Source organism: Mycetomoellerius zeteki, unplaced genomic scaffold, assembly GCF_001594055.1.
Source record: "Mycetomoellerius zeteki isolate Tzet28-1 unplaced genomic scaffold, Tzet1.0 scaffold155, whole genome shotgun sequence".
Taxonomy (NCBI): Eukaryota; Metazoa; Arthropoda; class Insecta; order Hymenoptera; family Formicidae; genus Mycetomoellerius; species Mycetomoellerius zeteki.
In genome coordinates, this window is record NW_017256500.1 from 3,103,092 (window position 1) to 3,116,866 (window position 13,775).

The window sequence follows — 13,775 nt, forward strand, 5'->3', positions numbered from 1 at the left end:
TATAATTTGTAAAAATTAATTTACGCGATAAAAGAAGTGCACATTTATCTCCTTGATGTGTTCAAAGCACGCCTTTCTCTACCGCCACTTTTCGTCAACATCGCTTGTTCAGGAAGAGCAAGCACTTCGATCGTTATGCATTTTTGTTATCACTGTTATCTCTGGAAGAATTCTGATCATTCGAGCTTATAGCTTACAACCTACTGGAAGTCGTATCTGGGCGAGACGAAAGTTTCTCACTCGCTCACAGCTTGAATGCAACCCTATCTAAATGTCTCTTTATTCTCTGCACTTTACTCTCTTAATAGCACCTTTCGCACATTTATAGCACACTGAATGACTGATAGTTAACGTATAAAAACAAAACTGCTTTCGATGTTGTGAATATTTTTGTGGATTTTTATTTTTGTCATATTTTTTTAGAACAAAATCTTTTTGTGGTACTTTTCTATCTCTAATTTTTTTCTATGCTCGACGAGGGAACACAATCTTTTTTTTGCCAGAAAAAAATTTATAGACCGACAACATATTTTACGACCAACAAAGACCTAACAACAACGACAAAGTTATACTTGATTTTTCATTATTTTTTGCAACATTATAGATGTTATGATAAATATATTTGTTTTTTTCTGAAGAAACAGATCATAAGCTTGATTACTGTAAAGAAATACAATATCGAAATACAAACGAACACAATACAATCCAACATTACTCTTCAAAACATTCATACATATTATCATCTACTTAGTTTCAAATTTAATTATTTTTTACGGTGTTATATTTTTTTGAGATTCACTCCGCTATAGAAATCAACTTTAAACACGTTCTTTGTAGCTTTACTTGTCTCATCGCTTTCATTCGAATATAATTCTCAGGGAGATTATATATAAATAATTAATAGTTATTTCCGGCCTCCTTCGTCGAGGTATCGAGTTTCTTACGTCTCTTTCTCTCCTTTTTCTAGAGTGAATAGTAATAAAGTGTAAAACTCGTGGCACATCCGATGCGCCATCATCTGGTCGTTTATTGTTGTTACATTAAAAAAAATCAATTACTGTACTGAGATGCAAAATAATCGCGTTATTAACCTACTTATTCTTTCTCAGAGGTGTCTTCGTCAGGATCAAGGATAAGAACCTCCACGTGGAATGCTTCAAGTGTTCAACTTGTGGCACGTCCCTGAAGAATGTCGGTTACTACAATATCAACAATAAATTATACTGCGATATTCACGCGAAACTCGTCGCTAGGCAAAATGCTCCGGCTGGTCTTGTACCTCTTACTATACCACCGTGAGTTATATAACATATAGTACTCGTCTTAAATATTACACGCTTGAAAAGTTTAATATAAAATTTTATAATAAATAAAGATAAAAAATAACGATATAATATACATATAAAACAGAAGTATACAGAAATACAAATAAATGTATAAATAAATAATGAATAAGTTAGGATGATAATGAAATGCAAATAATTGAAAAGATATATCCTTTACGATTCGACAGAGGTGGCAAAGCACCAGCTAGTACCATTAGCGCGGCATTGGCGAGTGCACCTTTATCGCCACCCCTCAGCAATCACGGATCGTCGCCTCAGCCATTCTCCGTGAGTTGCTTCATCATAATTTGATTCTCTTTACGAGGCATGGTCACGAGCGGACTTTTTCGCGCACGCATTTTCTTGCCTGTTTTATGCATGGCTTATGAAGCGAGTATTTTGTATTGAGCGTGTGGCTTTGCTGCACGTAATTTCACGGAATTTTTTACGATCGCGAATCGGGCGAAGGTCGCAGCGAAATTTCTCGCTCATTATAACGATTTCTCTCTCGAATTATACATGGAGAAAACAATAGCATAACATGGTACTTTTAAAAGATTCAAACTTTGAGAAATTTTTGTGGTGAAATAGAAAGAGAGTTCGTTAAAATATTCATGTATCAAATATTTGAAAATGTATCTCCGTGATGTATTTTAAATACTAATTATAAAACAATCGCATTTATCTCTTTTACATTCTTACAAAATTGACAAAAATAGTATAAAAATAATTTACGACTTTGTGTGAAATTTTCTTCACGATAAATGATAAAATATTTGATTATAGTTTCACGATTATTGCACCATGTGCCACGAAAGATCTGTTTCCGACGAGCGGAATGCGCGCGCTTATCTTGAGAGTTTAACAAGTGTGGTCCTTGCTTGGCACTAATCGCTTTTCCAGGCGTGCAATCGTACCAGTCCCGAGTCCGGATTTCAGCATACGTGGCGATCAACTTCGAATACGAATGGATGCATCAAGAATGATGAATGCAACGGCGAGTCGAAAACGTTCACGAGTACGATCACCATCCAAACAGGTGGCACAGAGGTTGGCAATGTGCTCGAAAACACTCGATTTCTACATTCGCTCATGCTAACGTACCTTTCATCGTGATTTCCTCGTGTAGTCATCAAATAATTACAAAACCAAATTGACGTAAACGAGATAAAATATACAGCAATTTTTCGTTATATGTATAGTATATCATAAAATATTCCATATTTTTATGATATATGTATATTGTATATACATTAAATTAAATGTTAGCACGTCACATTTTCAATTTTGATTTTTTAATATAAAGAATGAGGAATCTTTTTTTATTTTTATAAAGAAATATAGAACTTTGAAAAGTGCTACTGGAACTGTCATTGCTTTTTTAATATTAATAAAATGTCGTTCTAACTTCACAAATCCACATAAAGTGGGATTAATGAAGTTCATAATATTCTATTAATATGAAAAAAATAATGACAGTTCCAGTAGCACTTTTGATATTTCTTCTGTATTTTTTATATTAAAAATTAAAATATGAAAAACTGAAAATATGAAAATTATTTGAAAATATATATATCGCCGGAACTCTGTTTAAAAATAATTGTAGGACATAGAATTCAGCTACAATAGAATTAACGAGAAATATCACTTGAATTGTGATAAACTTTTTTTGCAAGTGTCGTGCTGTCTTCTACATATATATATTTTACATAATACATATATATATATACACACAATTTATTACATTTTTCATTGATTATGCAAAACGAGAAATGTATCTAAAAATTTTTGTTAATAATTAATACACTAATAATCATCAAAGAGCCATGTATACTGAAGTAAAAATCATGATTACTAAAATGTCCTTGAAGTCGATTACCTAATTATATTAATAATTATATTCGCGACCGACTATTTCGAACTCGTGACTAATTAGTCTGTCGTAATTGAGAACGTTTCTGCCTCTTCTCTCTCCCTCTCTTTCCCCCCCTTTCCCTCTCTCTCTCTCTCTCTCTCTCTAATCTTGTTTTTAATCATTCGTCCCACATGACATCGTTGTGTCGTTTTGTGCAGCCCACCACCCGTTTTGGCACCCCGCCCGTCGATTCACCGAGCTTACGATCAGTCCAGGTAAAGTCCCAGCACGATTCGTAACGCTCTAATTGATCTCGATCGCCCTTCAAGATTGTCAGTATATAATTCATCCCATAAAAATTGCTATTCGAGACATCGTTGCTTTGTTTCAACGCGGAAATTAATTCAAATTGTCATCGAGAATATATCAAGATAACATAGTTAACTATAAAGTGATATTTCACCAGTGGAAATTGTTAACCTTAGAGCATATTTCAAGTATAGTGTATCTTGATGTCTTCTTTCTATTTTCTCTATTATCAAAAATATGAAAAACTTAAGTTTGAAACTGCTAAGCTGTTTTCTTCCTTTTTTTTACAGTGAACTTTCAACTTATGAAAATCTAAATTCAAATTTGACATAATGTAAAACGCAATGAAGTTTTAAAATAATTAATAAATGTGAAGATAATATATTTGCTTTAATTTACTTAAAAGTTGGTTAAAATTATTCTATTTATACAAAAATAACAATTTGTAAAAACTAATGATCATTATGCATATTCTTTTAATTCCATGGTTCTAAATATAAATAATAAAAAATAAAATATATAAAATAAAATTTTTAAACAGGTATAAAATTACTTTCATGTATAATATACACAGGGGTGTAGCAATTAGTTATCCCCAAAATTTCATAAGCTTATAATCAAATTGTGTGCAATGCAATTGCTTGCATGTGACCTCCATAGCAGAAATAACAGTTTTAAACACGGGAGGAGTACAATATTCCTTGAGACTTTGCGCGATATGGGTCACTGATTAACCTATCGCACTTTTGCATTAACAGGCGTTATCGAAGCAGCGAAATCTCGCATGTTTGGCTATATTTGGCACTGACAACCTTTTACAATCTGTTAATTCTGTGGTTGTGATTTTAATTTACACCTCGTTTCTTATAACAAGAGAGTACTTTATTTATTTGACTTCAGAATTATCACAATATTCTAAAGAAGAAATAATTGATGTGAAATAAATTACTATATTGTTTTAAATGCACAATGCTCCATTTCTTATATAACAAATTAAAACATATATATTACCATAATGATAATTAAAGAAGAAAATTTGTAAATTTACAGGCACCAACGAGCAACAATCTCGTTGGTCCTAAGCCCTTCGGTGGATCGAGTGGAAGTTTCTCATCGAATTTGTCTCCGACTCCGACATTAAATTCCGGAAGCAATACCTTGCCACGTCCTCAAAGCCAGACTGTGACAGGTAAGTCAATCTTATTATTATAAATATATAAATAGATATGATGTAAACTTAAAGAACTGATGCAACACAGGGTGACAAAAAAACTCGTGTATTTTTTAAGATCAGTGTTTGATAAAAAATATTGCAAAATCCATGCTTAGATATTTATATTTATGTAATTCACGTTATGTAATATCACTTAAAAATATTTATCATGAATATAAAAGAGGAATTCAGGTAATGTAAGATGATGACGTTAATTTTAAAGATGTATTGAAATCTTTTCTGCGATAAATCGAAATATTCGATCTATAAGCAACAACGGATAGAGAAAGACAATTCTATCGCCTTTTCTTCATCATTTTTTTGATTCGGAAACTGCGTCGATTTTACGCAGTTATCTGAGAAGTTCAAAGAAGCAATTTCATAATCGGTTTAAAATAATCGTGATCTTGTCTTATACGTCCTTGTCCTAACTCTGCCTTCGATTCTTGCAAATAGGTCGGTACTCTACCCTGCCAAAGCCAAAAAGTTCGCCTTTCAGAGGTACGACGAATAGATTAGAGCCGTCGGTTGACCGAGTTTCGAGCTTTGGCTGATACGCCTCCTTTGGCTTACATTCTCATATCTTATATCGCTCTTTTTCCCTTGCACGCAGCTCGTATATACATGTATCATTATATCGATCGATCGATCATTGGTCCTCGCTGGTCTATACAGTGTGATGGTCTCTTTAAATAGTGATAGAGAGAGAAAAGGAGGGAGGTTTTCTCATAGTTTCGATCGTCTCATTCTTGGCTCCTTATCATTCGTCGTTATCTCGACGACGACGGCGAACTCTGAGAGCTATGACAGTTTGTAACGACCTTTCAATACACGCTTTTATCCCTTCTTACTTTCATACTTTAAAAATGTGCACGATACACTCGGAAAATTGTTCAAAATAGCTGTATCTTAATTATTTTAAATATGTTATCATGAAAGAACAAGATCAAATTATAAATCTGATATTTAATATAATTTAATAATATTTATATGCACATTAAGAAAATGATAAATACTCTCCTTTGTAATCTTTCTTTCTTCTTTCTAATAATTTTTATATATTTTTTCTTTTAAAAAATTTATGTAATATATGTTTTATAGTTGATGCTTAGTTTATTACTTCAGATATAATATAATATTTTTTTATATTAAAAGTGACTTATTTAAAGTATTATTTTCAATAAAGAAATTTTATATTGTTAACTTCATCATAGAAATATTATATTTACGAAAACCTAGCATTAACTTTTCTGGAAAGTACATAGATCGATCCCCATGTCTACTCGTGCAATTTAACCGCGTGTTATCGTGCTTTTTCTTTCCGCGCATAATCTTTCTTTTATCTTTTTTCAGCCGGTCCGTCTTTCAACCCGAAACCCAGACCCTTCTCCCTCACATTCGCATGAATCAATAGCTCTCAATGGCGCCGTCGTCGTCTTCATGCTGGCAACCGAAATGCAAACACGATCCAGATGATAAAAGTGCCAGACTATGAAAAATGATTTCACTACTCACGATTTTTCTTTCCAGTTTTAATTAAATAATATGGATGAGAGAAAAGATGTCTCTAGTTATTTTAAAATATGTCTATCAGTTTAACAATATAATATTGCAATACTTATTATATTATATTCTGATCATATTTGGAATTGTTTTTGTTTTATCTTTTCCAAGAAAAAAATCGTGAGATAGCACACATCGACTTCTGTTATTTGGTGACACATTTTGTATTGTCATCAATCCAGGGTGTTGAATAAATAAATGCAGATGTGAAATAAAGCACAAGTTCTTCGTTGAACGTACGCATATCTACTTTGATTTTTTTTACATTATTGCGCCACATCATTTCTTCAATACACGCCCATGAATTGACATTTACAGCATTTTTCTTCGCTTTACATCAATGATCTCAAACATTCGAGATGTATTGATGCTATAATACGCATTGTTCTCGTAGAATCTTTTTGCTACTTACGACCGGTTTGAAAGTGACGTTTAACACAGGAAGGCACGCAGCTTTCACGCTGCTCTATTTAAAGTACCGAGTGATTATCACAAGAAATGCACAGTTGTTGATTTAAATAATAACGATTAAAAAAAGATCTTTTCACGAAGACTAAATCTTTAATTTAATACCTTATAATTCTGCTTCTTTTCTTAATTTTGCATACCGGGCTGCGCTTGTGGTCCTCTTCCGTCGAAAAAAATCAAATCAAATAGAATTATTTATTAATTAAATCAATATGACTCTGTCCTACTTTGTCATTTTTTGAATATCTTATTTCAGAAAAATACTTTACAAATATAAAATTAACAATATATTTTACACATTTTTTACAATAAAAAAAGGTCAAGCAAATATCTTTTAAGATATATTTGCACAAACGTATAACGACAGATATAACAGATATATTTTTATTATATATAAAATAAAATATTGATAGTATTATAATAAATATTATTATTTAAAAAATATTTAATTACATTTTCTCACCTACATTTTTGTATCATAATTGATGTGCAATTAAAACCAAAGAGACTAGTCAGTTTCTGATTGTAAGAATTATTTGTCAAGGTTAAATTATTTATTGCATATTTAAAACACATATATACTTTTATATATTCGGAAAGGGACCACGGGTGCGCGCGGTTCATCGTGCTTCTTACTTACTGCAAATTTCTCTGTTTTTTGTCTGTTCTTTCTAACGTACCCTGACGAATCTAATCACTTATCCTCCCGAACGTGTGTATTATACACTTTTTGTGTGTCGTGTTTTCTCTTCCCTGCAATTCCGGCGAACTATCTTTATCGCCCATCGCCATCCCCATTTGCCATCTCAGAAACCTCCAACAGCGAGACTTACGAAAGATCCTATTATCACGAGGTCGTAGAAAACACGAAAGATCAGTCCTTCCGTCCCGGCTCCGTAAGATCCCGTCGGAGCCTCCTTTGGCCACCTCCGAAGTCTATCGAAGACATAACATATCCCACTGCCAGTCCTCTATATATCAATCCGAATCCTGTTCTCGATAAAACGTGCTATCAAATCAAAGAGAAACGCGCTAGTATTGAGGCTTGCGAACGAGCTTTGAGTCGTAGAACTGAGAGACATCGAAGCGAAAGCATCGATCGTGAGGTCGAAAAGGTATTGAGAGAAAACGGTCGTCGGCACGAAACTGACGTGATGGACCGGCTGAGTTGTTCTGGACAACCAGTATATCGGCGTATCGAGCTGTGGGATACCAATAGTAGAACCTCTCGATCTGATGTGACAACCTCAAGGCCAAGTTCAACTGATAGCGTCCGAAGGTCGCTGACGCCCACCAGAATCGTTCAACCGACTCCGAAACCGTGGACTGCGACTGTCAGCAGCGGAGGTACCAATCTCTATCAGCAGAGTTATGCAATATCGGCAGAGCAGGAACAACCTGCAGGACAAATTTACAAGAAATTCATGCAACGGGAAGTTTGTCGAGAACGTATATCGGGTGGCAAGGAACATCGGGAGGAACAACGAGCTTATAGAACAGAGATCTGCCGAAGGGAGCAAATCTGCCCGAAACCGCCCTTACCCGCACCTAAGCAAGAGCCAGCAGAGACGGTTAAAGAAATAGACACTGAGGTAACCAATCTAAGAGGTGACGAGACGGATGAAGGAGAAGTCTCAAAGGGAATTCAAGGCGAACATGATTTCATCACCGAGACGGCTGAAGAGACGGTGGACGGTATGCACACGAAGCAATCGGCAACTTTTGAAAAGACTGTGGAGAGAGTGTCATCACCGATGGAGAGATCTAATGTTCCGATGATAGAGGAAGCGGAAGACAAGATGGAGTCTCAGTGTTTCGCGAGAAGAACTGAAAAATACATTGATCGAAAGGTGGAAGACACAACGGAACGAACTGTGGAGGAGTCCGCCGAGATGGTTACGTCGGCCATCGACACTCAACAGATGTTGGAAAAAGCAAAGCAAGAGGAAGAGAAAAGAAAGAAAGAAGAGGAAGAGGAAGAGCGAAGAAAGGAAGAAGAAGAAAGAAGAAAGCGTGAGGAAGAGGAACAAAGACGTCAAGAAGAAGAAGAAAAGAGAAAACGAGAAGAGGAGGAAAAGAACAAAAAGCATGTGACTTTCAATGAAGAGGATGAAGAGATCGAAGAAGTGCGAGAGCAGCCGCTGGGTAGAACTGTCGTACGAGAAGAACGCATCACAGAATCAGACGGGTCTACTCCGGGACGTTGCAAAATCACAAAAGAGACATACGAAGAGATTACCGAAGAAGTGTTGGTTCAGGAACGCGTCAAAAAAAGAGGAGCCGTAGAAGACGAACGTAGAAAGAGCTTGCGTGAGCAAGTAGAGGTTCATCAGAGTCTTCGAGATCAACAGGCGCCGGAGAGACGAAATGTTGTCGCGAGATATGGGCAGCAACCTCAAGAGACTATGGAGTCGTGTAAGAAAAAGGTGCAGTTTTTGAAAGAGACGGAGACAGGGCCGAAACCTCTGTCTGACACGCCTGTAAAAAATTCTACACCCAAGGAGTGGAAATCTGAAATGGTAAACGCCCTGACAACCGTATCTGATCGTCCTTATACGCCGCTGAATGCCACTTCCAGCGTAAAAGAACTATATACCGAAGAAACCATTTACCTAGACCATAGGTGTCGCCCTAAACCGCCGCCCAAAGAGGAGATCCGCCCAATCTCACCTTTCCAGCAAGCATTAACGATAGCGCCTGAACGATCCTACACTCCTCTGAGCCGTGAAATTGGACCAGAAGATCAACAAATTGTCACTAGATCGCAAACTCCAAGTCTTCAGTTACAAAATACCGAATACTGCCCACCATTAGGTATTCTATACGGTAAAGAGGATACAACAAGAGAATCTTACGCACGAGAACAGATATATATGAAAAAGAAAGTCAAGGAATCGAGGCCGCGACCTTTACCTACTCCGCCACCTGATCATCGTCTGAGAGACTCTTCAGCGTCACCTGCTGCGAGACCTCATCCAGAAACTCCCAAATCATCTAAATCTTTTACAGCTGATTTGAAAAAGCCAGACGCCATACCAGCCTATCAGAAGAATTTGGTGGCGATGAAGAAAGGACCTGTAGAAGGTCAGCCATTCATTCCTAGTAGAACACCTACTCCGACGCCTCGCAGATCCAAGTCACCTGCTCAAGGACCGCCCGAACCACCAGCTTGTTACGTAAAAACTCGAGCCCCAAGAATTCGAGAAGACCCACCACCACCGAAACGCGGTGGAGCAGTGCATTTTCCTTCGCGTAAGACCATCTCTTACCATGTAGAGGAAGATACTGATAGTGGTCACAGGAAGCAGGAATATTCTGCTTCGAGAACCGTCAACTACGATGAGAAGGAGACCAACAGTCTCAACGCAGGTCCGACGGAGGCACTTTATGCCCAGTTTCAGGAAACACGGTGTATGACGAGTGAAGAAACTAGCGAGCAGAAAAATACTGCAACTCACGTAAAGAAAGCACTTCAAGTAGTTGAAGATTACGAGAAATGTCAGCAAAAAGAGATATTACCGGCGGCATCACCACCGCAAAAGCCGAAACCAAGCATCTGTGCCATTAGTAAGGTAAGCCATACGAAGCCCACTTTATCATGTCCCATGACAACAACATCTGCGCCAGTTAGACCGACCTACAGTAGTTCCACCGAAGTACGTCACGTGCGATATGAGACTCCTTCACCAAAACCTTGTCCAGAAACAGGAGTGACCGTTTTACCTTGCAAAGCGCATTCTGATCAGGGAATCAAAGCCGGTGTCGTCGTAGTGCCCTGCAATGGTTCTCAGACCTGTTCTAGATCCGGAATCTGCGTGACAGCCACGAAAGATCGATCAGGCGTATGCGTGTCGCCTTCGTTCGGTATGCGATCCGGTACCTGTGGTCAACCGTCAGGTACTTGCGGTCGCGAATCTAGTTGCGATTTTAATATCTCCAACTGTCCGAATTCTGATATCTGCGTAACTCCGTGTGCCGATGGTTCTGTTTGCGTGGCACCTTGCAAAAAACTTGGTCCGAATCAATCCAAGGCAAATCTTCCCTTCCCTCAAATCCCGCTTCCCTATGAAGAAATTACCCCACCAGCTCCTCAATGTTCAGCTCCTAGCTTCAAACCTCGCACTAACCTGAGTGGTCAGCTTGCCCGATTGACCGCCAAAAACGGCCAATCAAACGTGCCCATGGTACAGCTTTACAAACCGATCCAGACCGAACCGATTCAGACTCAGACTCCTCAGGCCCAGAGTTACACCGAAAACACTTATTACCACACTCAGAGCTACCGCGAAACCCACTGCGAATCCGGCAATCATTGCCAGAACACTCAGAACCGCTGCCAAGACCAGATCCATTGTGATCCCCTTAGTGAAACCCAGAATTTAGTAGACCCACCAAATTTGTCGTCCCACCCGGATCTAGGTACTGGAATCGGTGGCCTCGGCAGCGCGGGTTCCAAGAGCGGATCGTTCGCTGGTAGCAGTGCGCCCAAACGTGGACGGGGTATCCTGAATCAGGCTGTCGGAGCGGGATCGCGTATACCCCTGTGCGCTCACTGCAACTCATATGTCAGGTACTCGGGATTGTCCGGTTCGATAATAATGACGATGTTTGCTACTTTCGTTGTTGCTTTTCGTATCTTGTCCTAGACATATATGTTTTACTTTTTACAAACGTTTTTTCTTTATTCATACTCGTTTTCATATTGATGCTTGTACATATTAGTGTGCGTGTGTATGTGAATCTATTCTTTAGGTGTTGTTTTTATTATTCTTAGGGATCTTTCCTATTTTAAATTATTCGAAGAATTTTTAGAAAAATTAAAGCCATCATATATTTTTGCATCTGTCGTCTGCAGCTTATTCGAAATAGGTTCTCAGGCTTATATTTTTGAAATATTAATTTACACAGTTATGCACTATTTTAGATGAGATGTAAGTAAAAATATATCACTATAGATGTAGTTAAATATAATTAAAAAAATTTTATGTCATTACATTGGAACGCAATTTCAACTCTTTCTGTATTATTTAATTTTATTATGCCCAATGTTATATTTTGCAATTTTTCCAGATATTTTATTTATTAAAATTCTATATTTTGTTATACAATATTTTTTGTTATATTTCTGCATTATGTTTTCGTTTATCAGAGTAATATACGAAAGTTTATTGCATTTGTTTGTATCAGTAATTGTCTAAGTGATTAACATGATTTCCGTTGCATGTGTTGTTGACAGCTAACGAAAAAAATACTAATCACAAATCGAACGGCTTCACTCTAAAACCAGTGTGTTGTAAAGACGGCAAAGATTGCATAAGGTTTGTATAAAACTTCACTTTGCAAATATCTATTAACACCTTGTTTTTTTTAAATATATACATATATATTACAATACCAAATTAATTATAATATAATTATAGAGGGCCTTTCATCACCGCTTTGGGCCAAATCTGGTGCCCCGATCATTTTGTTTGCGTTAACGCCCAATGCCGTCGTCCTCTTCAAGATATCGGCTTCGTCGAGGAAAAAGGACAACTGTATTGCGAGTATTGTTTCGAGAAATTTATTGCTCCTACGTGTAACAAGTGTAACAACAAAATCAAGGGCGTGAGTACAATCGATGATTTATCATCGATAAAATAATTCGATTTATTAATGATCCTTTTCATTTTAATATATAGGATTGCTTGAACGCGATTGGAAAGCACTTCCACCCTGAGTGCTTCAACTGCGCTTATTGTGGCAAACTCTTCGGTAATAATCCGTTCTTCTTGGAGGAAGGATTACCTTATTGCGAAGCTGGTTAGTATTTCCGCGATAAAACATAAACGTAAAGTGTACCACGGCGATTAAAAAATATAACAATAACATGTATTAAATTCAAAATACTTTATTTAAGTTACATTTATTTCATTAAGTTATATATTATTCAATTAAATATGCAAAATTATAAGTGGCAATCTTTTCCTCAATATAGACTGGAACGAGCTGTTTACCACGAAATGCTTTGCGTGTGGATTCCCAGTCGAGGTTGGCGACCGTTGGGTGGAAGCCCTGAACAACAACTATCACAGCCAGTGCTTCAACTGTACGGTAAGTAATAATTTTTAGAAGAGTTTTACTCCTGTCAACATTCTACTTTTTATTTTGTATTATTTTTATTCGTTTTTTAAAGCTTTATCATTTTTATCGTGCATCGAAATATACAGGGAATTTCTAAATCTACTAAACCGATGTAAAATTATTTTAAGATTAATATTGAGCGTTTGTTTTTTTTTTTGTTAATGTATTAGATGTGTAAGAAGAATCTCGAGGGCCAAAGCTTCTACGCGAAAGGCGGTCGTCCTTTTTGTAAAAATCATGCACGTTAAAATCATCCTCGACCATCGGATACGATCGATGGGATGACAAGAGGGGAAAAATAGAGAAGAGCAAAGAAATGAAGGAAAAGTGCAACGAAGAAAGAAGCATACAAAGTTAATGCATCAATTACTTTATCGTGATTATTTTTTTTCTGTATCTTCGATCAAGATCACTTTAACTAACCCTTTGTTAAATCCACGAGCGATCTTTCGTATAGCTATAAAAATACAGGATTAATTAGGGTGATTTTGACAACGAAACTTCTTTGTCATCGACTCTGATAATGAATCGCAATATCGATAATTGAAAGAAAAATGCGGCTATTTATAGAATAGATACATCATAAAATGATATAAAAAGTAATAATAAAGATAGAATTTTAAAAAGCGATGATTATCAATAATATTAAATGATATAAATATTACATTTTTTAGCGTCACTAATCACCTTAATTAATTTTACGCAATGCACACGAAGTACTACTAATGTCGCGCGTCGCCCGGCTACGAGAGAGATTTATTAATTAATATTTATTATCTAGCTTAATTAAGAATGGCGCAGGAGGTCATCGACCATCCCAACTCTAAAGAGTTCAATGGAGATATAGATCTCCATTTCCAATCTATAAAATTTAATAATTTATTAATCTTTCATTTATAAAAGATTCTAAAACATACAG

The 13,775-nt window shown here is 36.5% G+C and overlaps 1 protein-coding gene across 7 annotated transcripts in view; it reads left to right on the plus strand.

The window, feature by feature from the left end:
* Positions 1 to 13,316, plus strand: part of LOC108720780 (Z band alternatively spliced PDZ-motif protein 52) — a 34,182-nt gene extending 20,866 nt beyond the window's left edge. For 3 of the 7 annotated variants that reach the window (XM_018444957.1, XM_018444952.1, XM_018444953.1), the window contains 10 exons: positions 1,110 to 1,295; positions 1,514 to 1,613; positions 2,229 to 2,375; positions 3,399 to 3,455; positions 4,540 to 4,678; positions 7,544 to 11,303; positions 12,154 to 12,340; positions 12,415 to 12,535; positions 12,711 to 12,826; positions 13,027 to 13,316. In XM_018444957.1, the coding sequence (XP_018300459.1) occupies positions 1,110 to 1,295; positions 1,514 to 1,613; positions 2,229 to 2,375; positions 3,399 to 3,455; positions 4,540 to 4,678; positions 7,544 to 11,303; positions 12,154 to 12,340; positions 12,415 to 12,535; positions 12,711 to 12,826; positions 13,027 to 13,104 (4,891 nt within the window). In that variant the 3' untranslated portion in view covers positions 13,105 to 13,316. Of the gene's footprint in view, positions 1 to 1,109; positions 1,296 to 1,513; positions 1,614 to 2,228; positions 2,376 to 3,398; positions 3,456 to 4,539; positions 4,679 to 5,158; positions 5,204 to 7,543; positions 11,304 to 12,153; positions 12,341 to 12,414; positions 12,536 to 12,710; positions 12,827 to 13,026 lie in introns of all 7 variants that reach the window. The other 4 variants (XM_018444956.1, XM_018444958.1, XM_018444955.1 and 1 more) reach the window with 3 other exon arrangements.
* Positions 13,317 to 13,775: the final 459 nt, after the last annotated feature.